This window comes from Canis lupus, chromosome 14 (assembly GCF_048164855.1).
Source record: "Canis lupus baileyi chromosome 14, mCanLup2.hap1, whole genome shotgun sequence".
In the NCBI taxonomy this organism is placed as follows: Eukaryota; Metazoa; Chordata; class Mammalia; order Carnivora; family Canidae; genus Canis; species Canis lupus.
The window spans coordinates 30,709,596-30,731,148 of NC_132851.1; the positions used below are offsets into that span (position 1 = coordinate 30,709,596).

Consider the following 21,553-nt stretch of genomic DNA (forward strand, 5'->3'; position numbering starts at 1 on the left):
CTCAGGGGGCTCACGAGGCCCACTGCACTGGTTCCCCACTTCCTCAGGCACCAGCTCTGCTCAAACAACGATCCTTCCCTTCTCAGCTACTCCCTGTTGTCTAGCTGGCAACCCCTGGTGGCACACTGGAGTCACCTGGGGAGCTTTAAAAAAAACACAGATGTCTGGACCCCACTCTTGGGGTTTCTGATTTAATTAGCCTGGGTACACTGGGCTTTTTAAGGTCCCAGGTGATTCTAATAGGTGGCATCCACTGGGAACCATGCCTTGCTCTCCAAGAAACTGAAACCCACAGGCACAAATACAGACCCACTGGCGGGCTGGTCAGTCACACCCGGAGCATTCAGGTAGGTCACCACTTGCCTGAAGAATGGAAAAGAGACGATTGATTCATAGAACCTCCATGTCGCCACAAGATCAATCCTATTGGGGTTGGTAGCATAATACCTCCAGGCAGCCTGAGGAGGAGGAAAGAGGGCTGGAATGACCAGATAGCCCTGCAATACTCACACAGAATCCCACAGTCTTAAAACATGTGTGAAGCCCCTACTCCTAGGAGTTTAAATAGGCACTGAGGTGATATCCAGAGAAGTCAGGTTTCCTGGCTTCTTGTAGCTCCTTTGGGAAGAAATCCTTCCTGGAGCCATCATCTTGGAGCCCAACCTGGTACCGTGGGGGTGGGGAGGTGGAGAAACCCAGTGGAAGGAGAAACGGATGCTGGGTATAAATTCCCCAGAAGGAGCAGGGGCTACTCTTGTTGCGAGTTTCCTTGAGACCTCTTAAACAGGGAGGTGGATACACACTTCTTTTGTGCCACTTTGGGTGCAAGAGATGGCCCAGGAGATGAAGTTTTGATTCTGATATACTAGAACTTCAGGACTACTGTGACAGTCTGGGGCTTGGGGGGATAACAGAGCAGACCTTTCGAGGCCGGGACCGCCGTGACACTACATGACGTAGGATAACATCGTGTACCATCCCGTGTCAGACCCACAGACCCAATGAGACCCTCAGGACACTGAACGCAAGTTCATGGTGGGTGGTATTGCACACATTGGGCCCCATGGAGCTGTAGTCAGGGTACCCCACCCTCCTCTTCTCTGTGCTCCTCACAGCCCACCAAACCATGTAGCAGGAATTCCCTCTGAAGTGTAATTGGGAACTCTCCTGCCTTTCTCCCCAACCTCACACTATCCTCCCCACTTCCAGCGCACAGTGTGAGAGTGACGGAGCTGCCAGGCGTCCAATGCCCACTGGTGCGTGATGGTCTAGTGGGCAGGACAAATGGCCAACCATCCAATCCTGAACACACATACGGTGTCTCTTCCCTTCTTGGGCTTATGGGTTCTCAGTCCTGGGGCCATGTCTTGTAGCCGACTGGCTAAGCACCCGGACTCTAGCCTGGCTCTTCTATGAGGGTCCCTACATCAGGATGGGGGTGGAAAGTAGAAGGAGGGGAGGCCTAGTATGGACTCCGGCCCAAGTCAAATTCTCCACTCCAACACCGTTGGTAAAACAGCTGATGGTGGGGTCCCTGTTGGAGTCCTGTGTCTCTTTCTCGCTCGGCTTAGGATCTGGATGGGAGAGTGTTGGGATTGCCATGTTCATCCCACGAGGACCCGTCAAAAGATAACCAAGGGAACACCCACAGCCATGTCCAAGCAAACGTGGTCCTGGGTCCCATCCGCAGGGCCAGGCATGCCCACCACCGTACAAGCACAAACAGCCCCCCAAACATAGCAGACACAGACGCCCCGGGGACCCAGATCCGGTTCACCCCCAGACAGACAGACAGACCTGAATGAGCTCTGCAGCCGGCTTCCTTCTTTTCTCAAAGTGCTTCTGCCGATGCTGTTCCTGCACCTTGAGAGCCAGCCCGGACCCCAGGATGCCCTGGAGGGAGAAGCCAGGCCTGGGTCAGCCCTGCTGGCCTCTCTGGGTGCCCCGTCCCCACCCCCAGGGCCACAAGGATTCCTTCTCCTCTTCCAGGGAAGAGGTTGCCGGGTTACATGGAGCCTTGCTTTTTAGGAAGGCTTGGCTTCGGCTCCTGACTCTGCCCCTTTCTAGAGGCAAGACCCCAGGCAAGGCTCTTCTCCAACTTCACCTCAACTTCCTCCACAGGGAAGTGGGGTAATAATATCTTTTTCATAATTTCATTAAGCAAAAAGTGAAATCATGTATAGGAGCTGTTTCATAAGAAGTACGACACAGAACAGATGCCCGGTGAATGCTAACGGAATGTAAAACTATTTTAGCTGCTTAGATGGTCCATTAAGAATTGTACTGGAGGGATACCAGGCTCAGAGGTTGAGCATCTGCCCTCAGGTCAGGTCGCGATCCCAGGGTCCTGGGATCGAGTCCCCCATTGGGCTCCCCGCAGGGAGTCTGCTTCTCCCTCTGCCTGTGTCTCTGCCTCTCTCTGTGTCTCTCATGAATAAATAATTAAAATCTTAAAAAAAAAAAAAAGCTACTTGTACTAGAATTTCCCCAAATTGTGACCTGTTTTGACTGCCAGGTCAGAATTGCATGTGGATTGCATGGCTGGTAGTACGTCCTCTTTTTAATTTGGGAGAGACCCTTAGGCCATGCAGCAGCCCCATGCCCCGCCCCCCCCCACCCCCGTTCCAGATGAGGAAACTGAGATTCACAAGGGTCACATGCCCAGGTCAGCGAGCTTAGGAAACAGAGAAGGGAGGAAGACTATCACTAAGAATAGGTTTGGGGGACACAGAGGGTAGAAGCAGGTTTGCTCTGTGAGAAGGTTCTTTGCGGCTTCGTGATTAAGAGCCAGAACCCGCAGCTCCATAGCCCTGAGGACTATGGAAACTTGTGACTGTGGAAACCTGACAGGCCTGAGCCTCTGTTTTCTCATCTGGAAGGTGGTGATAAAAACCTCCCAAACTCACAATGTTGTCACAACATGAGATGAAATGAGACGATGTAAGGAAAGCATTTGGCACGGTTCCAGCACAGAGTACAACCGACGAGCACTGTCTGTGATTGCTGTGAATATTACACTTATGGGCTCTGGGCTTTGGGGAGGTTATTCTCTCAGGGTCAAGTACTCACTATGGAGGGGGAGGCATTTTTTACACAAGCCAGGAAATGAAATGGGAGGACAAGCTCATATAGACGAAGGAGCCCCCATATGCAAGGTGCTGGGGAGACATGCGTGGAAACATAAGCCTAAGCTCACAGTTGGGGGTGGAGGGTGATGGGGACTTAGCAGGGGGGTCAGAAATGCCTTTACAGAATTGTGCCCAGAGGAGGGGGCAACTCATTCAGCTTCTCTGAGACTGGAATTCGGAGCAGCCCAGCCTATGGGACTGAGGGTGAGATGGGGTGGATGATGAGCCTGGCAGGGGCAGTGGGGCAAGGCAGGGAGGGGCCCACATGTCCCACCAGGGAGACGATCAGGGTACTTACTGCCGGAAGGGCAAAAAAGGAGACGCCGATTAAGGAGAAGGTGGCTGCAATCAGGCGGCCTTCCCATGTTTTGGGCGTCTTGTCTCCGTAGCCGATGGTGGCCAGCGTGATCTGGAGAGAGAAGAGGTCACATGTCTTAACCAGGAGAGGGATCCAGGGATGTGTCAGGCAAGCTCTACCCATAAGCCTTTCCTACTGCTTGGGGATGTGTTTCCCATGGGAGCAAAGGTACCTGTGCCAGGTAATTATATGGGAGCCTTGAGACCACCATTGTTCCTAACTTAAGGATTTTCTACCGAGAGGCAATCAGCCAACACTGTTTTCCAATAACTGCAAATGTGTGCATGTGCCTTCCTGGCATGTGTTTACAGCTGTGTGATTTTGTGTATTGCCACATTTCCCAATGTATGCATGCTCTGGAGTGTGTTCGTATGTAACGTGTGCGTATGTGTGCATGTCTCATATCTGCTTATGGGTCTGTGCTAATGTGCGTTGTACATTCCTGGGTATGTTCACAAGTGTAGGTCCCTGGGCACACATACCTATGAATGGACGGGGCAGGACTGCAGAGCAGTTAAGAGCATGGCCTCTGGAGCCCATTTGCCTGAGAGTGATTTGCCTGAGTTCAAATCCCAGGTCAATCAATAACAGGCTCAGAGATCTTTCTTGGATTAGTTATTTACCTAACCACTTCATGCCCTAGTTCTCCCTGCCTTAAAAAAAAGGGGCCAATAATAGGAGTTGTTTGAAATTAAACTATGCTTATACATGTAAGGTATTTAGAGCAATGCTCTGGAGCAAAGCCTTAAAAATAATGCTAGCTTTAGTACCACCTGTCCCTCTGGGTGTGAGGCCATGGGTCTCCAGGTAGGTCTGAAGGTCTGAGGACACGTGTGTGAATCTGGGCTGTTTCTATCTGCAGATGCACGGCTTAGCTAATAAGAGCCCACAACTAATAAAGTGAGGTCCCTGAGTGGTGATGGGACCAGACTGTTCTCAGCAGCCCTGACTTCCTGCAAGCACTAAGAAAAATCCATCTGCAAATGCATTCTCTGCCTTCCAGGTCTCTCTGTCTCCTGATCAGTCCCTGTGGCGGGCCTTCAAGTCAGTGACTCACCAGGCCCCACCAAAGGGCATCTGCGTAGGTCTCAAATTCCTCCTTCGTCTCTTCTCCTTGTGCATCAACCTCTGGCACATCTTTCTCAACCAGGTAGACAAGAAATGAAGAAAGGATGAGCGTCAGGAACCCAATGTACCAGGCGGTGATGAGCTCCTGGGAGAGTAAGCAATGGACAAGGGAAGTGGTCACTGGGAAATCTTTGGATGGAGGCTGGAGGCAGACACACTGGAGTTGGGGTCCAGGTTTACCAGATCCATGAATGTGGGCAAGTTACTCACCTTCTCCAAGCCTTACGTCCCATCACTGTGAGATAGCATCAGTCATATGGCCATTCTTTTCTTTTTCTTTTTTCTTTTCTTTTCTTTTTTTTTTTTACAATTGGTGAATAGTTGACACAGAACATTATATGAGTTCCAGGTGTACAACACGGTGATTCCACAAGTTTCCACATTATACTAGGCTCACTGCAAGTGTAGCTACCACCTGTCCCAATATATTGCCAGTACCATACCACCATATCCTTTATGCTGTGTCTTTTATTCTCATGATTTATTCATTCCATATCCCACTCCCCTTTACCCATTGTGTCCAACCCTCCATGCCTTTCCCTCTGGCAACCATCAGTTTGTTCTTTGTATTTATAGGTCTGTTTCTGATTTTTGCTTGTTTATTCATTTGTTGGTTGTTGTTTTTAGATTCACCTAGGAATGAAGTCATGTGGCACTTGTCTGACTTATTTCATTTGGCGTAATACCCTCTAGGTCCATCCATATTCTCACACATGGCAGGATCTCAACCTTTTTTATGGCTGTGTAATATTCTACTGTGTATATACACTACATTTTCCTTATCCATCTGTCTATTGATAGATAATTAGGTTGCCTCCATATCTTGGGTATTATAAATAATGCTGCAATAAACACTGGGGTGCATTGTATCTTTTTGAATTAGTGTTTTTGTTTTCTTTGCATAAAGACCCAGTAGTGGAATTATTGGATCATATGGTATTTCTGGTTTCAATTTTTTACCATATTTTATTCTATTTTCGTTTCAATGTTTTGAGGCACCTCCAGAGGGCTTTTCACAGTGGCTGCACCTGATTTACGTCCCCAGCAATAGCGCACGAAGGTTCCCTTTTCTCCATATCCTCGCCAGTCCTAGTCGTTTCCTGTCTTTGTGATAATAATATGGGCCTTATTTCCATCACTGATAGAATGAGTGTATGGCTCGAGGAAGACAGGACGATTTCTGTCTTTGGGTGACCTTGATATCGCAGCTCAAGAGGCTTCACGGGGAGGCAGGGAGGCAGGTGAAATAAATGGGCCTTTCCTGACAAGGCAGAGGCCTCCAGAGACTGGATTCAGCTCAGGGCTGGACAGATCTAGGATAAAGCTCAGTAGTACTCAGAAACCAGCAACAGGGAGAGCTAATGAGGCACAGTGATTTATTTCCTCTGTGACCCAGGGCACGTTAGCCCCCTCCCCAGCTTCAGTTTCTTTATTTTTAAAATGAAGGGACTGAGTCACAGTTCTAGAAACTGACCTGTGTACTCCTGATGGAAGGCAAGTAGGCAGTTTTTATGCTAAATAATCACATACTGTTTTAAAGTATATTAAAAATCAGCATAAATTAAAATGAGCACAAAATCTTTTATTTCGTGGATCCTATCACACCATCGATAAGGACGTGTGAGTTCGTGCACAAGAGCGATATGATTCAGAGAAAAATGCTAAGAAATAGTGAGGATGGTGCAGGACCATGACAAAGATCCGCAAATCACCCACGTCTCAAACACCCTGACCCAGACAATCCCTAAGGCTCTTTCTGTTTCTCTCATTCTGTTCTAATTTCAAAATTCAGCATGGTAGGTTGGACAGAAGCAAGTCAAGGTTATCGGCGAACACCTTGTTTGGAGAGGAGGGCTGGTGCTCCTACTAAGTCATCATCCCAGGGAACAAAGTTGTTTGTATCCATATACTCCCATCTATCGGAGCGTCGTCGGCCACGCAACCTGGCTTCTGGGTCAGTAGAGCCTCGGGCTTGCTTCCTGCCTTCCTCCATGCCTTTGCTCACACTGGCTTCTCTCCATGTCTTGCCTTTCCCCATGGGGCCAACTGAAGTGCAGCAGGTCATCTTGAGACTCAAGTCACCTCCATTTCGAAAGGTTTCCGTATATTTGCTTGTTCCAGGGGATCAAGTTCAGGTCTAGTTCCTTTATGCTTTTACTACTTCCTGAATGGACTTTCTCTAAATCTCTGACACTTATTTTTTATTTTTTTAAAGATTTTATTTATTTATTTATTTGACAGAGAGAGAGAGAGAGAGAGCTCACACAAGCAGGGGGAGCAGCAGACAGAGGGAGAGGGAGAAGCAGAGTCCCTCTGAGCAGGGATCCCAAAATGGGGCTCAATCCCAGGACCCCAGGATCATGACTTGAGCCAAAGGCAGATGTTTAACCAACTGAGCCACCCAGAAGCCCCTTTAACACTTATTATGCCCACTGCCCAGGTCTGGCTTGCCCCACACCATCACACCCATTCATGTGAGTTCATTACAGCCCAGAGAGGTTTGTTTTGATGGCACAGGCAATCCAGCCAGCCATTCCCTTTGGCACATGTCCGCTCTGCCCAGGGTTTGAGAAGACAAAGGTGAATTGGATAAGTCCTTCCCCTGTGGCTGTCTGGGCCTCGAGCCTTTCACCTCATTGAGTGTGGCTCTAGCGTTCCTATGGTTTTTCACACCCTCTGGCCCCAAAAGGTTCATCTGGTGCTTAGCTAGGGAAATTGCTGTCTGTTCATGAACGTGCAGTAAAACTGGTTGTATTGGATTATTAAGAAGTCGCATAACGGTCAATGACGAGGAGTGAAAATGTGTCCCAATTCTGTGCTTTGCAGTCATTTCAAAGGCTATTCAAGGCAATCCTGACTTTACATAATTTTGGCCAGCAGCTCTTGGCAGAGCCTGTGGCTGGTCCGCTATACCCACACCCTCCTGCAGGCACTGGAGCTGCCCTGCAGTCAGACCGGGGCGGGGGTGGGGTGGGGGGTAGAGCCAGTGTGGGTGAAAGCTGGCAGCAACTTCCTGCTTGTTCCTTAAATCCATTCTGCAGGGTGTTCCAGGCCCCTTTCCCGTTGCCTCGATGACTCCAAGCTCATTTTTAAGACAGATGAGGGCCACCTAGCCCACGTCCGACACCACATGCGTGAGAAGACTTCAACATTTTTGTGCTAAGTCTCGGAGACTCCAGGGCTTCTTTGTTCTGGCAGCACATCCCGGCCTTATCATGACTGCGAAGCTCTAACCCTGTGCGACACAGGCCTCCCACTCTGCATCACTGACTCCCAGGAGAGTCCATCGTGGAATGTGGCCCAGAATGAATGGATGAAGAAGTAAAGTGCTAAGTACCCGTTCACCAGGCTTAGGGAAGGAACTGGTCTAAGCTATTGTAGTTAATAAACGGGGAAGCTGGACTCAAACCCAGGAATGTGCTCACCTCCTAAACACACTGCCTGCCCTGGAGGTGAAGGCTCCAGCACTCACTCTCCATCCCAGGGATGCGACCCCCTGAAGCTACCCTCCGGGATGGCAGGTCATTCTCAGGCCCAGAGGGGTTAGGGCTGCCCCAGTCCTGGCCAGGCAGATGTCCTACAGCTTAGGAACAGCACAAGGCTAAGAATGGGGATGTCTGAAGGGACAAGAATGGCAGGTAGAGCTGGACCAGCAGCTGCTTTTTCTGCCTCTGGTCTCCTACCATAGAGACGTCATTGTGTCTCGCAGTTCTTCCCACCTGACCTCAGTTGGAGGGTCTGTTGGTGGCGTGGACATATCTCTTCCCAGGAATCACCCGGCACATATGCAACTGTTTTCTAATCTGATTTAAGGGAACACAGGACAAGGACTGAAACCAGCCATTCTCAGCCCAGATTTCTACGAGAGCCATGAATCAGTTAGGCTCCATGGATAAAAGGTCAGGTGCTGCTAGCATAATCCCTGGTAAGAGAGGGGAAGGTCAGGTGGAGACTGGGATCAGAGGCTGCACGGATAAAATAAAACGCCTCCATCCTGAGGCGAAGGAGTCCATGGGCTTTACATTTTATTTATGTATTTATTTGTACCGTTTGTGAAGAGAAGCGTACCTGCAATAATAAACGCTGTCATTAACAAGCACCTACTATTTACTGGGTGCTTCAATGTACCTCTTCTTGGGGAAGCAGCCAGAAGGATCCTCATTGTAAGTGTCGAGGCAGCTCAGAAACATAGAGCATATTCTAAATCTTTTTACTCTAGGAGGTGAGCCACTTCTCACCCTCATTTTATAAATGCAGGAGGAGCCAAGGCTCAGTGGGGTTACCGAAAATCCCGAGTCACACCAATAGAGTTTGGACTCCCACCAGGCTGGGTGAGTGCTGAACCTTTCCCTCCCCTCCTGGGCCACCTTATGTTGGCTCATTGGGCCCCCTCAACAACCCGGAGCAGAGTCATGATTCTCCATAGTTTAGAAATGAGGAAACCGAGGCTCCAGGACAGGTGAGTGGCTTGGCCACCGTCATCGGCATGTAGTGCAGCAAAGACCTGAACCCAGGTCCACCTGCTTCTGCTCTCTGCGGCACCTGCTCGTGCCCCTCCTCTCCCTCCTCCTCCTCCTCCTCCTCAGCATCACCAGTGGGGACAGAGCACCCGCCCTCTGGGGAACTGTAAGGGAGGGGATGCCTTGAAAGGCTCAGGTTGGGGAGAAGCCCACGCAGCCTCACGGCTTCCCTGCGGCACTTACTTTGCTGTGGGCGCAGATGGCCGAGCCCAGAAGCTTCCACGTGCCTCCCCGGCGGTCCATCCGCAGCATCCGCAGGATCTGCAAGAAGCGCAGGCTGCGCAGGGAGGTGGCCAGCACATTGCCCTGGTTTCCCACGGCAACCACGGGCACAGAGGCGATTAGCACGAAGATGTCTGTGGAGGAGGACAGAGAGGCGGTGGGGGGAGAAGGAAAAGGTCAGGTCAGGCAGTGGCAGTGGGGCCGTCCTAGGCACTGGCTGCCCACCCACGAATGCCTGCCGAGCACCTGGTGCTAGATGGGAGCTGGGACCTTTGCCCGTCGGCCCATCTCCTGCTGGTGGAGGAGGGTCCCTGGGGTTGTTGACGCCCCACACTTCTGAGCTGCACTGTTGGGTGGCCTCCCTCAGCTTCAGGGAAGGCCCTGGAGTTGATCGTGGGAAAACGTGAGGCCCACCATGAAGTGGGATGACTGTCCAGATGTGAAAATGTCCACCCCCCCAGCTGTGAGTGAAAGCAGAGGAGCAGACGGGGTGACGGGCTTCTGGAACGGGCCCAGCTGGCTTCTGAAGCCAATAGCCAAGGATAGAGGAGTGTGCCCTGGTCCCTTCAGATTCCCTACAGCGGCCCCAACACCCATACCAATCATCTCTCCGCCACGCTGCCGAGGGTCAACAGGTAAAAGGGACCCCATAGCCAAGTAAATGTGGGGAAAAATTGATTAAACACATTTGGTTACTCCTAGGAACCTTCAATATGCTAATATGGACTGTGGCTCTCTGTTACACACAAGAAGTACAGCCTTTCCCCCAAAGATTTCGGTCGTAGGACTACTTTCCACAAGAGCATCGGGTTCTAAGGAAGACAGTGGAAGAAATGTTTGTCCACTGGGTAAAGTCCAAGCTCCTGAAAACCCTGTGACCTGACCCTTAGGGGCTTCTCAGAAGGAGGTGCGGTTTGCCAAGTGCACAGGGCTCTCTCAGACCTCCATACCTTTGTGTGTGTTGGTGCCTCGGCTTGGAACAGGCCCCTCAATTCACACCTAGGTGTGTGTGCCATATCATGGTGTCCTTGAGATGCGCCTAACTTTCGGGAAAAGCTCAGTGTCAAACAGCTGGATACCAGTATGTCTGCATCCTCGGCCAGGCTTCTCTGTATCTGTGTGAAGTTATCCACTCACAATGTTTGTAGAAAACAAGACAAAACAAAACCTGGATGTGGAGTGAATGTGAGCCAAGTCTATGAGGCTCAGAGAGAAGGGGAGAGTCTGGCCCACATGGGCCCATTCGTGCCCCAAATGGCAGGGTCTGAGGCTGCCTCAGAGATGAAGGCCACTATGTTCTCTGACGGGATGACCACCCTCATGTCGAACATGCAGCGAAGAGCAATGTTTCCCACAAGGGCCATGTTATGGGAGAAGTCGAGAGGAGGAGAGCAGAAAACACAGGCACCCAAGAAAGGAAAGCAGCCAGGATGGTTAATGCTGAGGATTGACCTTGACTCTGCGGGGGAGGCTTGCCTCAGCTCTCGAGGGGAGGCGGGCAGCGGAGCATGATGGGGAGCTCGGTCAAATCAGGCCCTCTTGGAGCACAGACTGCTCCACGGGGAATGCTCTTGTTCTGGAAGGTTCCAGGCTCCACACAACACTAGGATGTTCTCAAACTGGGTGAGAACCTCTGAGTTTGGGCACAGAGTCACCTTCCCTACCCCCTGCCACACGCACACACACGTACACACACACACACAGCTTCTGGTCAGCACTGGATAGGACTCTTCAAAGGAGAAAAAGAAGTCAGCTTAACATCTTGCAAAAGATTTGAAAGGAAGACAGAAGAAGAAAGGAAGGCAAGCTGGGGTTGCTATGGGCTGAATGCTTGCGTCCTCCCAAAATTCAGTTGCTGAGATCCTGGTCCCCAGTGGGATGGGCTTAGGAGGCAGGGCCTCAGGGAAGTGATGAGGTCGTGAGGGTGGAGCCCTCAGGAATGGGATCAGGGCCCTGATGGCAGTTTCCTGAGGGCTCCTTTTGCCCTTCCATGGTGTGAGGACAGCCAGGAGTCCTAGAAGTGGTCAGTCTGTGGCCCATAGAGGGACTCGACCAGGGCCCAGCACCCTGAGCTTGGACTTCGGGCCTCCAGAACTGTGAGAAATGCAATTCTCTTGTTCATAAGAGAGACTGGGGAGCCCGTGGCACTGTGACAGTTGCCTAAATGGACTCTTAGTCCAGGAGCAGAAAGGGAAGGAGGAGAAAGAAAGAGAAAAGGTTAAAAAATACAAAAAAAAAAAAAAATCAGTAACTACAAAGTCCTTCAAAATTGTGTGCATGCACACACACACACACACACACACACACACACAGCCTCTCCTTGCATTAAACATTCTGAGTGATAAACAAAACCCTCAGGTGTCCAACCTCAGCAGCAGGTGGGAAGAAGGAAGAGCGGTTTCTGTCGGCTGCAAGGTGGTGCAGTCACCGTGCAGTCGGTGCAGTCACCGTGCCGAGGTGGTGCCGTCACCTGCACTGTAGGTGCAGTCAACCTACAAGCAAAGGCAAGGCACCCCTGGTTGTGCAGAGAGGAGTGCTGCCGCCAGGACAGAGGAGGGTTCCAGCTCTTCTTCCCCGGGCTAGCCATCCATACCCAAAGGGCTGCGTTCAGTCCTGGGGGTCACTTTTTAAAAGGGCAGTGAGTGCACTCAGAGAAGAGCAAGTACGATGCCAAGAACACATGGAACAAGGTATAGCTGAAGCCACTCGGCCCGTTTCTCCACCGCTGGAGTGGAGACGGGAAATAGACTGGCTGAACTCAAATATCTGAAGAGAGTCAGAAGACTTAGGATGAAATAAATATGTTGTAAGGTGGTGAGCGCCCCGGGGCTGGAGGTATGCAAGCAGGTGACTGCTTGAAGCCTGCTATGAAGGAGACAGGAGCTTCAGATGGGAATACCCGGGTTCACGCTGCACCAGCAGGGGTAAGTGAAAGTGTTCATTTCTCTGCTTAAGATGCCTGTGCCCAGAGGGAAGGGCGTCAGGGACCTCTCCCCAGAGCAACTCTGGTTCAAGACCCAGCCACGTGGTAGGGAGGGCGGGGCCACAGGTGCCTGTTTCTCCCAGACCTGGTGTTAGGATGGTTCCAGGTGACTGGAAAATGACTCAGCGCCGCGAGCCTTGGGGTGCCCCTCTGAAAAATGGGCATGACGTGGGCCATAGAGAAGTAATCCTCAACTAGCAGTGGTGTCACCCCTCCTGCCCCCACTACAGCAAGTGTGGACAGGAGTAGGCAATTTTAGTTGTCACGATGACTGGCGGCTACGGGTCTAGGGCCTGGGGATTGCTCTGCGTCCTACAAAGAGCTGCTCCTTCACAGCCCAAGTGCCAAGAATGCCCCTTCCTCCCCAACCACTTGGAATCACCGCCCTATAGAACCATTAAGAGGGTGAGCCTCGGAAGAAGGACTGGAGCAGCTCTTCCTCACCGAGGTAGGGTCGGAGGCTGCAGGGGCTTTCACAACCCCACGGGCTCCCCAGAAGAACGGTGGCTGCCTAAAATGTCCTCAGCCAAATGGTGCACCAAAGCAGGGGGCAGTGGCTAGGGGGGACCAGGGCACCCCCTGACCCGGGGTCAGGGCTTACCGAGCATGCACAGGGGCTTCCTGGCAAACTTCAGCCTTCCCCGCCAGCCTTTGTAGCGGCAGCAACATCCGGCAGCCCAGATCCTCAAAGCAAACTCCGCTCCAAAGATGAAAATAGCAAATGTTTCCTGCATTAAGAACATATGGAGAGACACGGATCAACCGGGAACCCAGTTGTCTGGGACCAGCGATTTCTGCTCTGAGGTTCTGAAGAGCGGGGTTTCTGTTGCTGTTGCTGTTTTGGTGGTGGAGCGAGGACGCTCTCAGCACCGCCTGCAGCCTCGGACAGCTCCTGCGTCCATGCTCATGTGCCAACGGTCCCTAATACCAGCCTTGCCAAGAGATTCCTTGCTTTTTCTCTTTGCTTTGATGCCAATGGATTTTTTTTTAAGTCTACTTTCATGGACGAAAAGCCTCTACGTGCAGTTAAAGCGAAAAGAGAAATATCAATGAAACACAGGCCGCTAGTCCCACCCAGTGCCTGGCCCCTGGTATTGCTAATTAGGGCCAATGGTTACTTAGCTCAGCTCCTGGGCCGGGCACCCCGTGTAGCATTTTATATTATTCTCATTTTATGTTTTGAGAAACCAAGGCAGGGAGTAGTTAAATCAATTTCTCCAGAGTAGGACGTGGCAAAGAAGGACCCCCAGGCTGGTAATGAGGCTCAGAGCCCGCGTGCATCAGCTCCATGCTTGGTTGGCTCCCTGGACCTGGGGTCTCCTCCTTCCCTCCCGCCTCTCTTGTCAATCAGTCTTGGACACTTTTGTCCCCCTCTCTTTGGTGACCTCCTGAGACCCCTGGGGAGTTGCTGCCCCATGATAATCCCTGAAACCTAGCTCCTGGAGCTAGATGTCTTCTCAGGATTCACCTGCTAAGGTGTTAGCATGAGACCCTGGAGACCGGAAACGCCTGCCCTCAGAAGGCATTTGCTGAATCTGGCATCACGGATGGCAGGCTCCGAGCAAGGGGAAGGTTCTGCTATTTTGTAGACCCTAATGGTGGCTGGCAGAGATAAAACAAGCAGAGGCTCCAGGAGTGAGGACGTGGAGCTTTAATGCACAAATGGGATTTGGTACTTGGCCTTGAAGGGAGTCCAAGATCCTCAGGGTTTAGGGAGAAAAGGCAGAGGCAGTTTCCAGAACAGAGCATGCCTTCATGTTAATGTTCAGAGGACTGAGAAGCTGAGGTTTCCAACAAACGTGCATTGCTTTTTGCTTTGACCTTGCTTATACCCTCCTGTCTTAGGTCTAGAATAATGAAGGCCATACCCTCCCCACCCGAGCCCATGGCAGATCTGACTGATTCATCCAGGCATTGCTTTCTCTTGGGTCTGGACTTGGCCAGAGACTCCAGGAAGCCAACACCAGTGGCACCCAAGGGCAGCCTCCTTGCTCTCAACTGTCAAAGTCTAACCAGAGGCACCTGCACCCCAGGAACAGCACCATGGTGGGTGCACAGTCTCACCAGTAACAGCAGCCAGTCTCCCGAAACAGTCTCGTACTCCCTGAACGTGGTCAGCACGGCCAGAATCAAGCATCCCAGGACAATGAGGAACCTGGAGGGAAGGAAGGAGGAAGCATGGAGTCCTGGCTGGCTCCAGAGATAGGCATCAACCAGGATGAAGCTACAACTTCCATCAGACATCAGCATGTGCTTTACTGGTCAGCCCGCTTAACTGCATGACAAACCTATGAGGCCCGTAGGAATTATTCTTCCCATTCAAGAAAGCAGGTCTGAGGAAGGGTAAGTAATGTGCACGCTTCTGCTTTACCAGCTAGTTAGTGGAACCAGCTGGGGGGCTGCAGACACCTTCCAGACCAAGTTATCCCAAGCTTTGGTCAAGCAACAGGAATGTAAATAAATCAATGGAGTGTCTTGCACACAGAGGACAGTGATTCTTCAAACATATGAGAAACACTCTTGAAACAAATTTGTTCCAAAGCTTGATAAACTCAGCAAGAGCCTCTGCAGCGATGGCTTTGTATTATTCCTTCCACAGTCAGTGGTTACTAGAGGAAATGAGCTCTTTCATCTGGAGCCCTTCAGAATTGTTTTTGAAATTACAAAGTGTTCTTCATACTAGAAACAATAGGACCTGCCGCAGTGATGGACGCAGAATGCTGGTCCTGGAAAAGTCACAGGGAGGTCATATGGCTCATGCCCCTGCCTCAGGCTAGGAGCAAACTGCAAATGATCCTTTGAGATTCTTATCTACATAAATGCAGCTGGTCGGGAGGATAGGGAGAGGGAGAGCCTGTAGTGCATGTGTGTTCATGTGTGTGCATGCTTCAACCTATCAGCAAAGAACAATGGCTCTCCCTCCCTCTCCATGAAGAGTCTCTAGTTCAAGGCCCAGCACCAGGCTCCCTAGGGTTCATGGGTGAGGCTTGGAACAACATACTCCAAGTCCTTCTGCTCTATGAGATCTGGCTCTCCAGCCTGCTGGATCCCACCCCACGCTTTGCTGGCTTGCTTGTGTAAGTGGGTATCCACGTGTGCGTTCATTCATTCACTCACTCATTCCTTCCTTCAATATTTATATGGCAGGCACTGGGGACACAGAGTTGGGATTCCCTGATGAATAGGCTGGATCTGTCCTCATGAGCTCACAGTCTAGCCAAACACAAAGCTGTCTCATGACATGATGGTTACCACCATGATGTAAGGAGGTTTGGAAATGTCTGCTCCTGGCCTTGGCTGAGGATCTGAGTCCTGGCTCTGACCCGTGGTGATCCTGATCACATTTTCTGATCAATAATAAGCCTGCTGATCTGTAGACCTGAATCGATATTTTTAACCTTGTCTAGGAATATGAACCAGAATTTCAATTCCCCATTGTGTTTGGCCATTTTACTTCAATTAATGACTTTGGACCCATGCCTGGAATCTGCCTACCCCGCATCCCAAATCTTCTCAGGTGGTAATGATGGTGGTGGTGATGGTGGTAACGACATCAACTTCCACACCACCTGTTAGTGTGCACCTACCTCTCATCACTTTACATCTATCCACTCATCCTCACAACTAGTTCCCAGGGTAGACATGAACTTTTTGGAGATGTAGAAATTCATCAGAAGGATTCACTGCCATCTGGATAACTGTGTTGTCAGTTAAAAAGACCACAGAGTGTGGAGTCCAAAGACACAGGATCAAAGAGTACTTTCTATGTGATCTTGAGTAGCTCATTGACCTTGGGAACCCCAATGATCACACTCATAGAATGGGAATAATGGGTCAGCTGGGAGATCATGTCTATTGTGAGGACCATAGGAAATAATGGATGGGGAGTCGTTTGGTCAACTGTACAGGATCATGAAGATGATGCCTGGTGCTGTCCCATTCCACACACTCATCACTGGCTAGTTCCCCAGCAGGCCCTGGGAACTGGGCTCTTGAATGATTCTGCAAATCCACATTCGGTCAAAACTTCATTTTATTCATGCGTAGGCTCTGGAGATATAAACCCTAGATTATAATTCCCTTCCTCCTCTTGTGCTGTGTCATCTTAGACAAGTTACACAGCCACTCAGTGTCTTGGCTTCCTTGTCTAGAAAACGAACCCAATAAAAGTGACCATGTCCTCAATCATTCAATGATTCAATACTCTGTGTCGGGTGCCTAGAAGAGTGCCTTCACTAAGTGTCAGTGATCATTTTATTTTGATTTGATAATCAATGTATCGAGTGCCTCTTGTATCCCAGGCAGAGCCCTGGTTTTAAGGATACAAACATGAATAAAACTTAGCCCTCATTTTCAAGGATGTCCTAGTGCAGTACAGATTATGATCTGAGTGTCCACCACATGCTCTGGGAGTACAAGGTTGAAACCATCCAAGAGGCTGTAGCCAAGGGGTTGGAAGTATATTTGAGGCTTGGCTGGAGCTGACTGCCATGTCTCAGTTTACCCAGGACATTCCCCCATTTTATGCATGTTGACCTGGAGTATGCCCCCCGAGGCATCGTGAACGACATGTGCACATGCAGAGAGTGCGAAAGTTTACAGACACAAAACCTGGCTCAACCTTCTCCTTTAGCCTGGGATGTGGGCCTCTGATGATCTGGCCTCGCTGTCCTCACAGCCTTAACTTCTGCTGCTTCGCCACTCCCAGGCCAGTCGTCCTGAACGAGGGCATTTCCTCCGACCCCCTGAGCCTATGTGTGCCCGTCTCAGTGCTCTTCCCTGCCCACTGCTCCCCAACCCGCCCCCCCAATTCTCTTGCTGATGCTTTGGCAGCACCAGTCATGACTTGCCCCTGGAGACTTCCATGACCTCGGCTGCTCTCTGCATGTTCCCCAGTGTGTCCTCTCCCCTGGGGTCACAGAGCACCGCCTGCATTTCTATTCTGGTATTGATCATAACCCATTATCATTTTGTAATCATTTACTTGCATTGTGTATTAATTAAAACATATTATCTTAACCACGTTATGAATCTGCTGAGTTTGAGGTTCAAGTGGAAACATTCAGCAGGCTGATCAGAATTCGAGCCTAAAGCTTAGGGAAGAGGTTGGGGCTGGGGATCTAAGTTCCTTTCAGCTCTCGCAGTCTGTGATTTTATTTTTTATTTTTATTTTTTAATTTTTTTATTGGAGTTCAATTTGCCAACATATAGCATAACACCCAGTGCTCATCCCATCAAGTGCCCCCCTCAGTGCCTGCCACCCAGTCACCCCCACCCCCCGCCCACCTCCCTTTCCTCCACCCCTTGTTCGTTTCCTAGAGTTAGGAGTCTCTCATGTTCTGTCTCCCTTTCTGATATTTTTAGAACTAGCAAAGGGGATCATTTGTCCCTAACCAGTAACAAAATAAATGCAGTTTCAGCCGGATTCCCGGCTGTCCAGGGTTGCAGAACCAGACGGTAGCCAGCAGGCGGCAGCAAATGCCCAGCGGAGCGCTGCATTTTCTCACATCTCAAGGAATTCAAAAGCAACCTGTAGCCTCAGGAATTTAACTTTCTGAGATTGCAGAACAACCATTAATTTACAAAGCTAAGAGCAGCAAGGAGCCCTTCTTGATCGGGGAAGGGGAAAATGCTCTTTGGTCCTTCACACTTTTCAATTTACTCTTAAGATATGCGCTTGAGTGAGTTTGAGCCCCATGTTGGGTGTAGAGATTGCTGAAATAAGTACACTAAACAAAAAAAAAAAAAAAAAATTCTGTGATTGATAAGTGGTAGCAATAAAATCATTAATACTTAAAAAAAAAAAAAAGATATGCGCTCGATTTCAAACACACAGACCAGGTGACCAGTCTCCCCATGGAAGCCAGATGAGTGTGGCTAACAGGGTCTTCCCTCCTCCCACTGCTTTGGCTTTCTCACTCCCCCGCGCTTCGCCAACGATTCTTCTACATCCTCTGTCACTTTCTTAAAGTTTTCTATATTTTAATTCCAGTGCAGTTAACACACAGTGTGATATTAGTTTCAGGTGTACAGTATAGTGATTCAACACTTCCCTGCATCACCCCATGCTCATGAAGACAAGTGCATCCTTAACCCCCATCCCCTCACCTACCTCCACTCTGGTAACCATCAGTTTGTTCTCTATAGTTAAGAGTCTGTTTTGGGGTTTGGTTTTTTTTGTGGTTTTTTTTTTGGTTTGTCTCTTTCTCTTTTCCTTTGTTTTGTTTCTTAAATTCCACATGAGTGAAATCATCTGACTTATTTTGCTGAGCATAATATTCTCTCTAGCTTCCTCCATGTCATTGCAAATGGCTAGATTCCATTCTTTTTACGGCTGAATAATATTCCATTGTGTGTACATATATACACATATATGCATAGTACATCTTCTTTATCTAGTCCTCTATCGATAGACACCAGGGCTGCTTCCATAGTTTGGCTATTGTGAATAATGCTGCTGCTATCAACATAGGGAGGGGTACATGTTTGAGTTAGTGTTTTCATATTCTTTGGGCAAATACCCAAATACTGCGGGATCATAAGGTAGCTCTATTTTTTATTTTTTTGCGGAGCATCCACACTGTTTTCCACGGTGGCTGCACCAGTTTGCTTTCCCATCAACAGTATAAGAGGGTTCTCCTTTCTCCACATTTTTGCTGACACCTGTCGTTTCCTGTGTTGTTGATTTCAGCCATGTCCCCCCTGTGATTCCTGCTCTGCAACTATGTCTGTCTCCTTCACCTGACTTTCCTTTGACTTCTCCTCCTCTCCCTCTCTCTCCTCCCTCTGCTCCTTGCCTGGGCCAGCAGGATGGGTCAGGGTTTGTGGTGGAAGTCTGGGGGAGAGCCAGCAGCTGTCTTCCTATCTGCGGGGTACCTGGCTGTGTTGGCAAAGGAGGCTCGTCGGGCTCAAAGATCTCAGACACGCCCTTGCCCTTCAATCACACACCACCTCCTAAATGCTTCCACCCACATCCTCCTCTGAGTCTTCCATCCAGCCAGGGATGTGGAGGGTGGGGGAGGAGGCTGCTTTGGAGCTGCAATTGGTGTCTCAAGCATAGGGGTCCAGGCCTTTCTGACACCAAACCTCTGCTGGGCCACAGGTCTGCACAGGGAAATGTGACCGAGGAATCACAGGGGTACCCGGGATTCCCTGTGCCCCCTTCTCACCCAGGCCTAGACTCCCTTATAGGAACAAAGCTGGGCCCACTGGGAATGAGCGCCTAACAGTCAAGTATTACCTCACAGCTTCCCTCGTGGTGGGACAAGCAGGTGGTGAAAACTCTGGAATTGATCTAATAATTTGTGCATCATTTTCTCTTTTACTCCTGTGAGGTGGGGTCTCTGTCATCATTATATTTGCATCCCCACACATGAGGAACCGAGCCTCTAGGCTCAGGCAGTGGAGTCACAACATGAGTAGGAGCAGTACTGAAAGTGGCCACGAGGCCTGCAGGGAGACTCTGGGGGAAGAGGCAGGGCACAGGCAGCCAGAGACTGGGGAGGGGGCTGCCAGCTTGCAGTTCAGCAGGCAGGGAGGACAAGCCTATCCCTTCTCCTCTGGACTCCCAGGTTGATAGGAGAAACTCTCAGTTCTCTTTCTGGGAAGTTTGCCAAGATCCTGGCTGGCTCCTGCTCCAATGACACTAGCTCAAGGATGGCCTTTGGAGTGCCTGAAGCTTGCCAGAGGTCCTAGAGGGAGGGAAGGAAGACAGCAGCTGATAACTGGACTCTCCACCTTATGATCTTTGTCTGTGTGCCATTAAGTGGGGATGTGGAGAAATAGTCTCCCTGGCCAGGTGGAGGGAGAACCGAATCCTCTAACAGAGCAGGTGTTGCTAACACCATAGTAAGCCCACATGTCCTGATCCTCAGCCAGCACCACTGGTGCTTGCTCCTAAGTAGAAAATACAACCCCTCAGACTACATCAGAATCCTACTGACCCTCAAGCGAAATGCCCCAAAGGTAGAGCACCCACTATGTGTCAGGGATTTCCTTATTCCCTATGAATACGTCCAACAGCCTCTTTGAATCACAGTGACTGCTATCTTGCTGGTAGATTATCTCTCTTGCTGGCTTTGATGAAGCAAGCTGCCATGGCGGACAGGCCCCTGTGGAACTGAAGGATGACCTTTAGCCAATGCCAGCAAGGAACAAAAGACTCAGTCCACCAGTCCCTAAGGAACTGAATTCTCCTAACAACCACCAAAGGCAGCTTGGAAGAGGATCCTTCACCAGTCACACCTTCATGTGAGACCTCGGCCCTGGCTGACACCTTCATTGTAGTCTTGGTGAGAAACTCTGAGCAGAAGTCTCAGGTAAGCAGTGCCTGGATCCCTGCACCACAGAATCTTAGATGATACATGTGTTAAGCTGCTAAATTTTGTGGTAGTTTGTTATGCAGTAATAGATAACTAATACTGGTTAAGCAAGATCTGAATCCTGGCTCACCACCTAGAAACTAGATGACCTTGGACAAGTTTATTTTTCTGAGCCTCAGTGTCTCATCTATAATGCAGGAGTGACCACACAAGGGATTTTTGTTTTCTTATTCTGTACCCCAATCTTTATAGCTAAGGGACTGCAGAGCAGCAAAAATCCTCATATGCAAAACATACTTCTGTAAGGTAGTCTCCATGCAAACATCCTGGATGACTGAGCAGCAGCCTATATCCTGCATGTGCATGGCTTTGCAGGTCTCTGCCTCGTCCTATCAGGTGTAGCATCCAATAGCACAATGTGAACCATTTGCACAGTGAAAAGGCAAAGCTTACAAAAGATGCAAGATTTCATGAAGTTGATGGACATAATGATGGAGAGATGTTCTAAATATGGCAAAGCCATTAACAAGTGACAATCTTACTCCAACAATTAAAGACAAATCAATTGATACTTCAAAGGATTAAAAATCTCATATAATCCTTCCCCCTAAATGTTGAGAAGATAAAATGTGAAGTCATATTGTATTATCATAGAATTTGGGTATAGGAAATATACCCTCAAATTAACACTCGATTCAGTCTTTGTTCATCCTGAAAATGAGAGCATAGTTGCAATTATAACCTATCTTTTATTAATTATGAGATTCAATAAACACATTTTTGTCTTTTAATTATATATATATTTTGTGATAAAGTACTAATGAGGTATTTTCTTCACTGTTTGGTATGAGGTTGGGTCCCATTTCGAGCAGATTCTCTTTAAGTAGATCTTC

The 21,553-nt window shown here is 49.6% G+C and overlaps 1 protein-coding gene across 1 annotated transcript in view; it reads right to left on the reverse strand.

Moving 5' to 3' along the window:
* KCNQ3 (potassium voltage-gated channel subfamily Q member 3) overlaps positions 1-21,553 on the reverse strand; it is a 297,518-nt gene that overhangs the window by 41,843 nt on the left and 234,122 nt on the right. Inside the window, exons 2-8 of the mRNA XM_072774524.1 lie at positions 14,404-14,494; positions 12,941-13,067; positions 9,318-9,490; positions 4,544-4,699; positions 3,427-3,537; positions 1,798-1,893; positions 364-458 (exon numbers count right to left, since the gene is read on the reverse strand). Coding sequence (XP_072630625.1) covers positions 364-458; positions 1,798-1,893; positions 3,427-3,537; positions 4,544-4,699; positions 9,318-9,490; positions 12,941-13,067; positions 14,404-14,494 — 849 coding nt within the window. The remainder of the gene's footprint in view (positions 1-363; positions 459-1,797; positions 1,894-3,426; positions 3,538-4,543; positions 4,700-9,317; positions 9,491-12,940; positions 13,068-14,403; positions 14,495-21,553) is intronic.